This window comes from Ovis aries, chromosome 1 (genome assembly GCF_016772045.2).
Source record: "Ovis aries strain OAR_USU_Benz2616 breed Rambouillet chromosome 1, ARS-UI_Ramb_v3.0, whole genome shotgun sequence".
In the NCBI taxonomy this organism is placed as follows: domain Eukaryota; kingdom Metazoa; phylum Chordata; class Mammalia; order Artiodactyla; family Bovidae; genus Ovis; species Ovis aries.
The window spans coordinates 237,376,677-237,388,523 of NC_056054.1; the positions used below are offsets into that span (position 1 = coordinate 237,376,677).

The 11,847-nt window shown below is 40.4% G+C and overlaps 1 protein-coding gene across 4 annotated transcripts in view; it reads left to right on the forward strand.

Moving 5' to 3' along the window:
• IGSF10 (immunoglobulin superfamily member 10) overlaps positions 1-11,847 on the forward strand; it is a 27,542-nt gene continuing 15,695 nt past the window's right edge. The window contains exons 1-5 of one of the 4 annotated variants that reach the window (XM_060394790.1): positions 1-132; positions 769-958; positions 3,167-3,361; positions 4,753-4,882; positions 7,144-7,534. In XM_060394790.1, the coding sequence (XP_060250773.1) occupies positions 3,168-3,361; positions 4,753-4,882; positions 7,144-7,534 (715 nt within the window). In that variant the 5' untranslated portion in view covers positions 1-132; positions 769-958; position 3,167. Of the gene's footprint in view, positions 133-197; positions 512-716; positions 959-3,166; positions 3,362-4,752; positions 4,883-7,143; positions 7,535-11,847 lie in introns of those variants that run through there. The other 3 variants (XM_060394789.1, XM_042235571.2, XM_060394779.1) reach the window with 3 other exon arrangements.

Consider the following 11,847-nt stretch of genomic DNA (forward strand, 5'->3'; position numbering starts at 1 on the left):
AAATCCTGGGAATTAGAAAAAAGCGGAGGAAACAAGAAGCGAGCAGGCATCCGTGCGTTCTCAAAAATAAAACTGGGTGGTCGTTTATTATCTGTCTGTGTGCCGTGGAGCCTCGGCTCAGTCCCCAGACACGTAAGTCAACGTCGCTCCGCCCCGCCATCCCTTCCTCAGCTCCGGAGGGTCCCTTTGCCCCGGGCAGCTGAACTCAGGAAATGCCAGCGGCGGGAGCCCCTTGGTCACCTGGGCGGAGAGGTGAGCGGCTCCGTCAGTCCTTTGCTGGGACGAGGAGAGGACCGATACCCGCGCCAGCGAGGGGCGGCTTGGCATGGGAATGCAGCTAGTCCTCTGCCCCAGTCTGGGCAAGGGGAGCAGCGAGGGAGGGGTGAGAGTCCGGAGGGGTGGAGCAAGGGCCGACGAGGGAAAGGAGTTAAAGCAAAAAAAAAAAAAAAATCACCTCTTCAGTGACTGCTCCCGGACAAAAGACACACTCTTAGTAAAGATTCGTCAGTAGGTAGAGACCCTTATTGTGGGCATTTATGATAGATTTGCCCGTAAAGGCTAAGGGAGGAGAAATTCCTGGGACTTGGGGGTAAAATGGAGTGATGTTAATAGATATACCTAAATTGACAGCTTTAAAGGGAACTGAAGCGCACTGTTGAGGGAAGGGAGAGAACAATTCCAAACCTCCACGTTGCGTTTTGTTTCTGTAACATCAGCAGTTATGAAGAAGCACTTCTGACTGGCGACTTTGGGTTATCTACGCTGCAGCTGTCCAGGCGCCTTCCAGGTCTCTCTTGAGAACAGTACTCCTGAGCGGTGAGCCAGAGAGGTCAAGCCATTCGCCCACCTGGGGAGCAGAGAACCCTTCCTCACTCAGCTGTGGGTACATTTCTTGGGAAGATTTTTCAGTCTTTTCCTATGTCAGGAGAGGATTCAGGACGACGGCAGAAGAGCTCAGGTACTGTCAATTTCTATTTCATTATATACATTTTCAGGTTTAAGTTTATGGGAATCCACTCCCATGTGTTCAGACTTTTGGGTGTCTTTTCAGTAACTCTCAAGTGGGCAAACCCAGAACTTCTATTTTTCTAGCTGAACGACAGAACTGCCTTCAACCTATTCTTTTCTTTTCTTACTTAATTATAAGAAGGTGGAAATGCTGTCTCCAGTCACATATTTATTTAAATATTTGGTAACCAGACAGTTACAATGACAAAAGTGGCCATCTGATTAAACCAGTATTAGATTTTAATTTGGGCTAAATTGTAATTCCATGATATTTCTATCTATATGAAGATACAAGCAATTCAGCATTCATGTTATTTTAAATGTAGTTTATATTTAAAGGATGGTTGCTGGTAGAATCTAAAAAACAATTCTATGAAGATCACTTTTCTTAGAAAAGCATAATAGAGATCTTATTACGTCTTTGTATGTTCTCAATTGCAGGCAAAAATTTGGTCTGGCTCCCTGGGCTTGCCTCACATGTGGGTACCAGATACCATTTTTTCCAAGCTGAGCATGTTTCTTCCCTGCATATGCCCCCACCCCCACGCCCACGGCAGATGTGAGAAGAAGGGACCAAGGGACGAGGCAGAGGGATGTTCTAAGCAGAGCAAAAACAACATCATGCCTGCGAGGGGTCAGCGTGGCCCACTGTAGGGCAGGTATTAAGGCTCAAGCCCTCTCAGCTGGCCAGTTACTATTCGTTATGGTCATCATTTGGCAGTGATGTGTATAATTTGTCTTTTTTTTTTGGCAAAGACTTAAGACAATAGGAAGAGATTTATTCATCCTTTCCCTGATTACAGCTCTAACTGAAAGTGTTTTTGAAGGTTTAAGAAAATGAAAAACCAAACATGCTCAGTGATAAAACATGTATTATGAAACTTCACTTGATCACACATATACAGAAATACACACATCCAATAAAGAAAAGGCTAGAAGGGATAGAACAAAATGATATTGATTATATCTGGGTGGTGGGGAGTATAAGTAATTTTCTTTATTTGACTTATTTACAACTTCTAACTTTCCAATGTTGCACACGTATTAGCTTTATAATCAATTTTTTTAAGTCTAAAAGAACGAATGTATAAACAGGAAACTAAACTTTATGTATTTCAGTTGTCACAATATCCCCATTATGCTTTCCATTTTCTTTTTTTTAATGAATCCCTAAGTAAAAGGGATTCCTGCTTTTCATTAAGAAGTGAAAATCTGTAAAGGAATTTTCGCAACAATAAATACCCTGCTTGTCACAAGAGTCCATATGAGGCCCGCACACACTATGGCTTTGTAGTTAGCTTTACCATAAAAGCTGCAAATGAAATTGGTCCCTAATAACCGAACTAAAAAGCCTCTTGATGAAAGTTAAAGAGGAGAGTGAAAAAGTTGGCTTAAAGCTCAACATTCAGAAAACTAAGATCATGGCATCCGGTCCCATCACTTCATGGGAAATAGATGGGAAACAGTGTCAGACTTTATTTTGGGGGGCTTCAAAATCACTGCAGATGGTGATTGCAGCCATGAACTTAAAAGATGCTTACTCCTTGGAAGGAAAGTTATGACCAACCTAGACAGCATTTTCAAAACCAGAGACATTACTTTGCCAACAAAGGTCCATCTAGTCAAGGCCAGTGGTCTTGTATGGATGTAAGAGTTGGACTGTGAAGAAAACTGAGCGCCAAAGAATTGATGCTTTTGAACTGTGGTGTTGGAGAAGACTCTTGAGAGTCCCTTGGACTGCAAGGAGATCCAACCAGTCCATCCTAAAAGAGATCAGTCCTAGGTGTTCTTTGGAAGGACTGATGCTAAAGCTGAAACTCCAATATTTTGGCCACCTCATGCGAAGAGTTGACTAATTGAAAAAGACTCTGAAGCTGGGAGGGATTGGGGGCAGGAGGAGAAGGGGACAACAGAGGATGGGATGGCTGGATGGCATCATGGACTTGATGGACGTGAGTCTGAGTGAACTCTAGGAATTGGTGAACAGGGAGGCCTGGCGTGCTGCGATTGCTGGGGTCGCAGAGAGTCGGACACGACTGAGCGACTGAACTGAACCTTACAGGACAGTGTCCCAGATTACCCATTACTGTGTGTGGTCTACTGGAACTCCACTCAAACCATATTTATAACTGAGGTATGATGGTGTTTTTTTTTTCAGGATGAAGCCGAAAGGCAGGGGAAACACCAGCTTATTGCTCTCCTTCACTGCATTCTGCCTGATAGCCCTGCCTGGGGGCAGGACCTGTCCTCGCCGCTGTGCCTGTTACGTGCCTACAGAGGTGCACTGCACGTTTCGGTACCTCACCTCCATCCCAGAGAGCATCCCACCCAACGTGGAACGTATCAATTTAGGGTGAGTGAGGGCGCTTGTCTTGCTTCATTCTCAAGGAGGATTGAGTACACTCGTGATATCCCCAAAACAGTTGTGACTTTGGTAGATTAACCACAATTCTGTTAATAATACTTTCCTTCTGGAATGAGTGCATGAGGATCTTAAGCTTTCCCGGGCAATAAGAAAAATTTTCCCTGTAAGCTTTTATTAAGGGAAAGTTTTTCTAGAACCCAAAGTCATTCACGGTAGGCTGAGACCCCCATGATTATAGAAAAGCTTCATTCTGGCTCTATTTTTGCTGAGTAACAATATAGCTCTTGCTAAGAATTAGAGTTATGATAATATCCATGAGGTAAATGTCCTCCTATATATATATGAAAAGTTAACTAGATCTTTTTTTTAAGGCCTTTGGATTTTTTTTCCCACACAAACTGACTTAAAATACTTTAAAAATGCATAAGTAATTAAATCTGCTAAAAAGTGACTGCATTTTAAAGGCTGGTGAAAAAACGTGTGTGAATGAATGAAAAGGCAGACAACATCTTTTGACATTAGTGAGCACCTACTATGAACCTAACACAAGGACGGTACCAGGGATACAATAATGGATACATTATTCATGTGTAGAAACCAGTTAAAGTGAAAAGACAGATGTATAATCAGTACAATTTACTAAGAATTGTAATACAGCATACTAAGTGTCTTCGGAACAATCACTACTGATAACAGCTAACATTACTTGTGTCCTGGCATTGGGCTAAGCACTCTTCATGAATGCATTCATTTAATCCTCAAAACCTGTTTCAAGTAGGTTCTATTATTTGCATTTTATAGACAAGGAAACTGAGGCAAAGAAAGGTTATTGCTGGTTTTTTGTTTTTTGTTTTTTTTTTTTAACCCAGCATTGGCCCTACTCCCAGGAGCCGGGTACCTGAGTTCATAATCATATCTAAAACACTTGACTTCAGAGCCCAGGCTTCTTAACCATTGTTTCATAATGATGAATTCCACCTGGGAGATCGAGGGGCAATGTCATTAGGGAATGGGCTGGGTCTTAACAGTGTTCACAAATAGAGGAGGCTGGAGTTAAGGGCATTCCAACCTGAAGATACAACATAACATACAAAGGTTTGAAAATGAGAAGGGATGTAGCATGTTCCAGGAATGTGAGTAGAATAATTTTAACTGGCAATGCAAGGGCTGGGTGAAGGGGCTGACCTTCCATGGCATCTGATGAATTCCAGTATTTCAAGCATTGGGTTATCTCCTTAGAGCACAGGGAATCTTTAGTGGGGTGTGTGTTTGAGAGGTGGGGAGTGAAATTCAGTTTTGTGTGTGCATTTGTTGGGTTTTGCTTTGACATTTGTACTTTAGTTGACAGACTTATGTCTAGAATGATGTTTTTATTTCAGGTACAACAGCTTGGTTAGATTAACAGAAGCAGATTTTTCTGGCCTGAACAAGTTGGAGTTACTAATGCTACACAGCAATGGCATTCACACAATCCCTGCTAAGACCTTCTCAGATTTGCAAGCCTTGCAGGTGAGACTGATGTTGGGAAGGGGCAAGTTAACGAGGTGAGATGTGCCTCCAAAACCTACCTGTTCCTGCTGCTGCTGCTAAGTCGCTTCAGTCGTGTCTGACTCTGTGCGACCCCAAAGACGGCAGCCCACCAGGCTCCCCTGTCCCTGGGATTCTCCAGGCAAGAACACTGGAGTGAGTTGCCATATACATATATATATACACCCTCCCTCTTCAGTCTCCCTCCCACTGCCACCCATCCAAGCCCTCTAGGCCATCACAGGGCATCACTGAGCCATACAGCAGCTTCCCAAAGCTATGTTTTACACATGGTAGTGTATATGTCAGCTACTGTTTCTCCACCCTCTCCTTCCCCTGCTGCATCCACAAGCTCCTGCCCTGCAAATAGATTCATCAGTACCATGTTTCTAGATTCCATGTATATGTGTTAATATATGGTATTTGTGTTTCTCTGACTTCATTCTGTATGACAGACTCTAGGTTCATACCTCATTACAACTGACAATTTCATTCCTTTTGATGGCTGAGTAATATACCGTTGTATTTATGTACCACATCTTCTTTGTCCATTCATCTGTTGATGGACCTCCTGGCTATTGTAAATAGTGTTGAAATGAACATTGGGTTATATGTGTCCTTTTGAATCATGGTTTTCTCAGGGTATATGCCCACCACTGGGATTGCTGGGGCATATGGTAGTTTTATTCCTGGTTTAAGGAACCTCCATACTGTTTGGTTGTAGAGCAATATATTTTGTAAGTTTCACTTTACTTTTGCATTGCTTTATTTAAATATTTTTTTTTTAAGTTATGAGGACTTCTAAGGATGTATCAAATATTTTAAGAATTACTACTCCAGTAGGCAAGAAAGTGAAAAGTAGGAAGAACTCTTAGGAACAAGAACAAAGGTAATGCAGGAAACATCAGGCATAAAGATTGGTATGTCTGCTGTAAGTAGGACCTGACGCTTTAGAGAAGTTAATTCAATTTATGATGTCTATTAATTTTTAAATAAAAAGTAAAACTACTGTTCAGAAGTACAACCATACCTGATTTTAAATTAGAAAAAGATGTCTCCCAAAGGTCCTCATAGATGACAGTAAAGCAAACTGTCAGTTCTACCCTTAAAAAGATAAATTGCCAGTGCACAGTGAGTCTTCTCACACCACATCAAGGCTGTGTAAAGCCATAGGTTTAAGTCTAGATAAGTGATTATGTTCACTTGGTTTAATCAGGCTTTATTTGGAAGATATATCTTCAGCAGATTAGATGGAGTTTCTTCATGGAATTCACACATGTTTTTCTTGACCAAGTTTCCAATAGATATCGATGAACATTGAGTTTGGTAATATTTGGGGCAAAGTTGTTCCATGTCGCCAAATTTTCTTTATTAGGAAACTTAACATTCCAGAAAAGCATTCTCAACAGAGATGACAGATTAGGTCAAATCAGGAAAATATGGTAAATCATCGTTTTTACTAGCATTTTTTTTTCTTTTTGGGAAAAAGAGTATGTTCAGCTGATAGCTGGAGAAGGAATTGGAGAATACCAAAGTGCTACTGAAATACTGAAAAATTATTTTAACTTCAATTAAAATCACATTACTCTTAATAGCTAAAAACTAAAAAACAAAAACCAAAAAAAACCCCAAATGTCTATCAACTCATAAATGGATAAACAAAACACGTTACATGTATTAAGTGGACTACTCAATAGTAAGAATGAATAACTGACTTATACACTAAACTAGTGGTAAGTCTTGAAAAGAAGGCTAGTTGGAAAAAGGCAGACACAGAAGACCACATATTGTATCACCCATTATTTTAAATATTGAGAATTGGCAAATCCAGAGAAACAAAGTACATCAGTGGTTTTCTAGGTCCAGGAGGAGGGGGGAAATTGTTTCACCTGTACTTCCACCCCACTACTTTCCTATGTAATTGCATTGTTTTGAAATAAACCTGAGATATCATGTTTCATCTGTAAGTACTTCTATATATATATATATATCAAAATCAGTCTTTTAAAAATAAGTGTAAAATATTGTTTTACCTTAAAATTATAGCATTAATTCATCACTATCACAAACTCTTCATGAGTGTTCTAATTTCCCTGATATTCCCATATTTAATTTGCAGCTAGTTTGTCGAATTAGGATCCACACAATGACTGGATAATCTCAGTGTAGGTTTTATTATGAATATGCTTGTCTTTTTTGTGGTAATTCCTTTGACAAAATAAGCGTGTTCTTTGTATTCTTAGGTCTTAAAAATGAGCTATAACAAAGTTCGAAAACTTCAGAAGGACACTTTTTATGGCCTCAGGAGCTTGACACGGTTGCATATGGACCACAACAACATTGAGTTTATAAACCCAGAGGTTTTTTATGGACTCACCTCCCTCCGACTGGTGCACTTGGAAGGGAACCACCTCACTAAGCTTCATCCAGATACATTTGTCTCCTTGCGCTACCTCCGGATATTTAAAACATCTTTCATTAAGTACCTATACTTGTCTGATAACTTTCTGAGCTCCATCCCTCAAGAGATGGTCACCTACATGTCTGATCTGGAAAGCCTTTATCTTCATGGGAATCCTTGGATCTGCGACTGTCAACTGAAATGGCTGTCTGACTGGTTACGGGAGAAGCCAGGTACCTAGATTATTTCTTTGTTATAATTCAATAGACGAAATCTGCATGGAGATGTTGAAAGAAAATGAAATCTCAATAATCCAGTGAGAATGAACTGTCTTAATTCATCAATGAATAATCTTTAATTCAGGTCAATTATCACTTCTGGCTTTTAGCAAGATTGGGAGCTAAGAAATTTATCATGTGTTACTCTTCCCTACTTACCACAAGACATAGAAACCCTTCCCTCTTCTTATTTTCCTTTCAGTCATTTGGTCAATACATATTTTTTTGAGTTTTATTCAAGGCCTTGTGCTCAGCAAAGCAACCACCGAGAGCTCTGTGTCTGCTCTAACAACACATCTGGTGGGATACAGATAAGCAATCAGAATGTAAAACATGCTTTGACGGCAAAGTAATAGGCAAGATGCATTCAATCAACAAGTAGTTACAAGAAGTCAGAGAGAACACAGGGATGCAAAAGTGACCGTGGAGCTTTCACTCTTGGAGAAAATGGGTTAACAATGAATCGCACTATTTCAATTAATTCAGTCCGTAGGGAATGACTGAAAGGAGCCCATTGGTTTTGACATCTAAGTGGTGGCTGATTGGAAAGAGCAATGAGAGCTGGATTGTTATGCAGGGGTTGGGGAGGCAGGGCTACAGTTGATCCTGGAGAGACCTGGTTTGAAGTGAGGGAAGAAGGGTGACTGCCAGATGGAAATATGCCATCACTCAGGACTCTCAGAGCATCAAACAGACATGAGCACATTAAAGCTAAGGAGAGATTTTTGAGAGAGAGAAGGTAGCAACATTGCAGAAAGAGCAGATGATCAACTGAGCCAGTCCCCTGAAAAGGCTGGATGGCAACAGACCCAGCCTTTAGGTGGGTGGGGAGGTTTTCCTTAGGAGACAGGAGAGAAAAGGACTAGATGGGTACAGAGGCAAGTGAGTTCATGGGTCTAGTGGAGAGCATAAGCAAGTTCTTACCTGATGCCTTTTCCTTCTTTGTTAAGTTGTAGGAGAGGTAACTAAGGAGGGTGCTAGGAAGGGGTCAAGGTTGGAAGTCTGAGAAAAGTGGAAAAAATCTGCAGTTGCTGTTGTGAAATATATAGAAACACATATATATATGTATGTGTATATACACTTAGTCAATATAATTAGTCAAAAAGTGAACTGCTTTAGGCCAAAAGATACCACCTTTGCGCTCCACGAGTTTGCAATCTTGTAGGTAAATATGCTCAACCCACAAAAAGACAATGAGGCATGGATGAAAAACAGCAAAATGTTTATACTGAAAATTTAGTTCTATAGGAGGCAGAATCAGTAAGTTACTTCTGCCTTGAATAATATACCGAAAGAAAAGGAAGGAATAATAGGGAGGGAGCAGGAAGGTAACATATATTCAGTTTGTGCTGGACATTGTGCTTGCTGCTTTCTAATTAATCAATTTAGAGATGAAGAAATTGAGGCTAGAAAAGTTGGGTATCTTGGGCTAGTCATTTAGATTCTTATAGATCAGTTTTCTCACCTGTAACATAGGGATACCAATAATTGAAACAAGTAATTAAAATAATACATATAAAGTGCTTAGCAAAATATATGACATAACATAAGCACTCAACAAACGTGATTATCGTGATTTTCATTGTCACCCAGCTAACATGGCTAGAAAGTACAAAAGCAGAAACTCAAAGTCTAGTCCTTTTTCTATAATGTATTTGTGATGGAGAATCTGCTTTGTACGTATAAACAGGGTAAGTCTCATGAATAGGGCAATAAGTAGCCCAGCTTGCCTGACATCGGCTAGTATAGACTGGCATGGGTTTTGTCTTTTGCTGTCTTACTTCACTTAGTATGATAATCTCTGGTCCATCCCTGTTGTTGCGAATAACATCATTCCATTCTTTCTATGGCTGCATAACATTCCATTGTATATACACCACATTAATTTTTTCCATTCATTTGTCAATGGACATGTCTTGGCCAGTGTAAGAAGTGCTGCTACGAATACCGGGGCACATGGATCTTTTTGAATTCGAGTTTACTCTGGATATATGTCCAGGAGTATGATTTGCAGAATCATATGTTAACTCTTTTGTTGTGTGTAAGGAACCTAGATAGTGTTCCACGTACTGGGTACATCATCTACAACAGTGTAGGAGGGTTCCCTTTTCTCTTCATCCTCTCCAGTCACATCAGCTTCTGCTTTGATATTTTTTTTCATCTACTTCAAGAGACTGATAGTTTCTCATACCTTCAATTGCCTCATTTGACAGTCCTTTTCTATGTATGTGGTCAGTAGTCAAATATAACACAGCTTCATCTGTTTATGGCTATCTTCCACTCCTGGGTTTCACAAAGCTCTAGGTGTTGTTTTTCTAGGAAATATGGATTTGTGGCCTTTTCTCTGACAGCTTTATCACGAATATTAAGTTTATGTCCTTTTATTGTTCCCAAGCCTTTCTATATGCATAACTTATTTTAATGGCAAGCACAGTGTAATCTTGATGTAATACCAACAGTGCATGTAACTCAGTTGAAGAGAAAACAAAATATATAAGCAGCTATGGCAGTATTGGTGTGTGTGCCAGCAGTGGTAGCTATAGCAAGACTGCCAGCTGGTCAGTCACTGCTGTAAGACAACCATCTGTAAGACACATCTCAATTTGCAAGCTAAAATGTGGAAGAAATGTGGTCTTAGAATTAGACTGCCCTTCCTCCCTTTCTCTAATCTTTCCATCCATTTGCCAGGGCTGGAGACAAACAGACGACTAGACAGGTCTTTCTACTAGTGGGTGATAAGGGCTAGGATAGGGGAAAGTGGAAGGTATTGGGAGGACATAAAGCTGGGAGCCCACTGAGAAGGAGTGCTCTTCCAGCTTGTTGACGAAGGAGGTAAGTAGTCAGGCAGTAATGGAAGACAGCCTATCAGACAGCAAGTGTATTGCAAGTAGGAGGACAGCGTATGCTAAGAGCGTGACAGGGTATGGCAGAGCTGAGGACTGGAAGGCGTTTCTGTGTGAATGGAATCTAGTGATGGAGAGAATGGAAATAATGTGATCAGATTTGCAACTGAGCTAAAATACTTGATGTCCAGGGCTGAGCAATTATCAAACCAAGATGTGAGTATAATTCTATGATGAGGTTTAATTAAACCAGAAGTCTGCCTTTTTTTTTTTTTTTTTGCTATAGTAGGGTTTGAGCCCAGGCTACTGGGAAGTAGTAAAAGGTCACAGCTGGTTGGTAAGTAGGTGGTTGATAAAAGCCTCTTTGACAGGCTTGCCAACTACCTCCTCTGAGTAAGCTGGCACTTTACAATTTGCTGAAGAATGCTGAGGAGCCAGATATATATGACAGTGCCTGTCACACTGAAGAGTTTGGAGTCAGTGATCAGAGAGATTTGTCTCAGGCCTTTGAGGAACTGCACAATTACAGGAAGGCGATTTGACCCTGTGCAGTCACTTTGTCAAATGAGATCTTCTAAGAAGTACAGGCTTCTTTTACATGCTGTGTCTAAATGCATGATATGGAACAGGATGGAAGGCCCTAGCTGTATCTTGTATAAGGTAAAACCCGTTTCTCTTATCAAGTATTGCTGTGACCAGCCATTTAAAATAGGCTCACCAGAGTAGTATTTTTATTTTTTTTGCAGAGAAGAAAGAATGACAAATTAACATCAAAATGAGACTAACATTAAAGAGACTTTACACAAAATCCCATGTATCTGGAAATTAGATGTCCACTTTTAAATGATAGGTGTATCTAAGATGCCATGACAAGAAAAATTAGAATAAAAATGAAAAAGAGAACTTACCAGAATTTGTTGCATGCAACTGAAGATGCTCAATTAAATACAATGTGGAATCTTGAATAAGATATGAAAACAAATAATGGTCACTAGCATAAAATTTTGTGAAATTTGAACAAAATCTGTACTTTAATACTATATCACTTGTTAATTTTGTTTTTTTTTTTTTACAACATAGTATTTCTTTATATTCTCAGAATTGGATTAAAACCTCAAGCCTCACTCAAATTTTTTTTTTAAATCACTAGTAAATTTTATAGACTTTTAGCAGTAATGCTACTGCTACTGCTAAGTCACTTCAGTCGTGTCCGACTCTGTGGGACCCCATGGACTGCAGCCATCCAGTTCCTCCGTCCATGGGATTTTCCAGGCAAGAGTACTGGAGTGGGTTGCCATTGCCTTCTCCTGTAACCGAGTCATGATGCCCAGCCGGTCTCCCTCCCGTGCCGGGCGGTGCCGCCTCCTTCTGGGCACGGGCAGGAGCCAGCACCTGAAGAGGCGGGATGCAGGTTGAGGGAGCTCA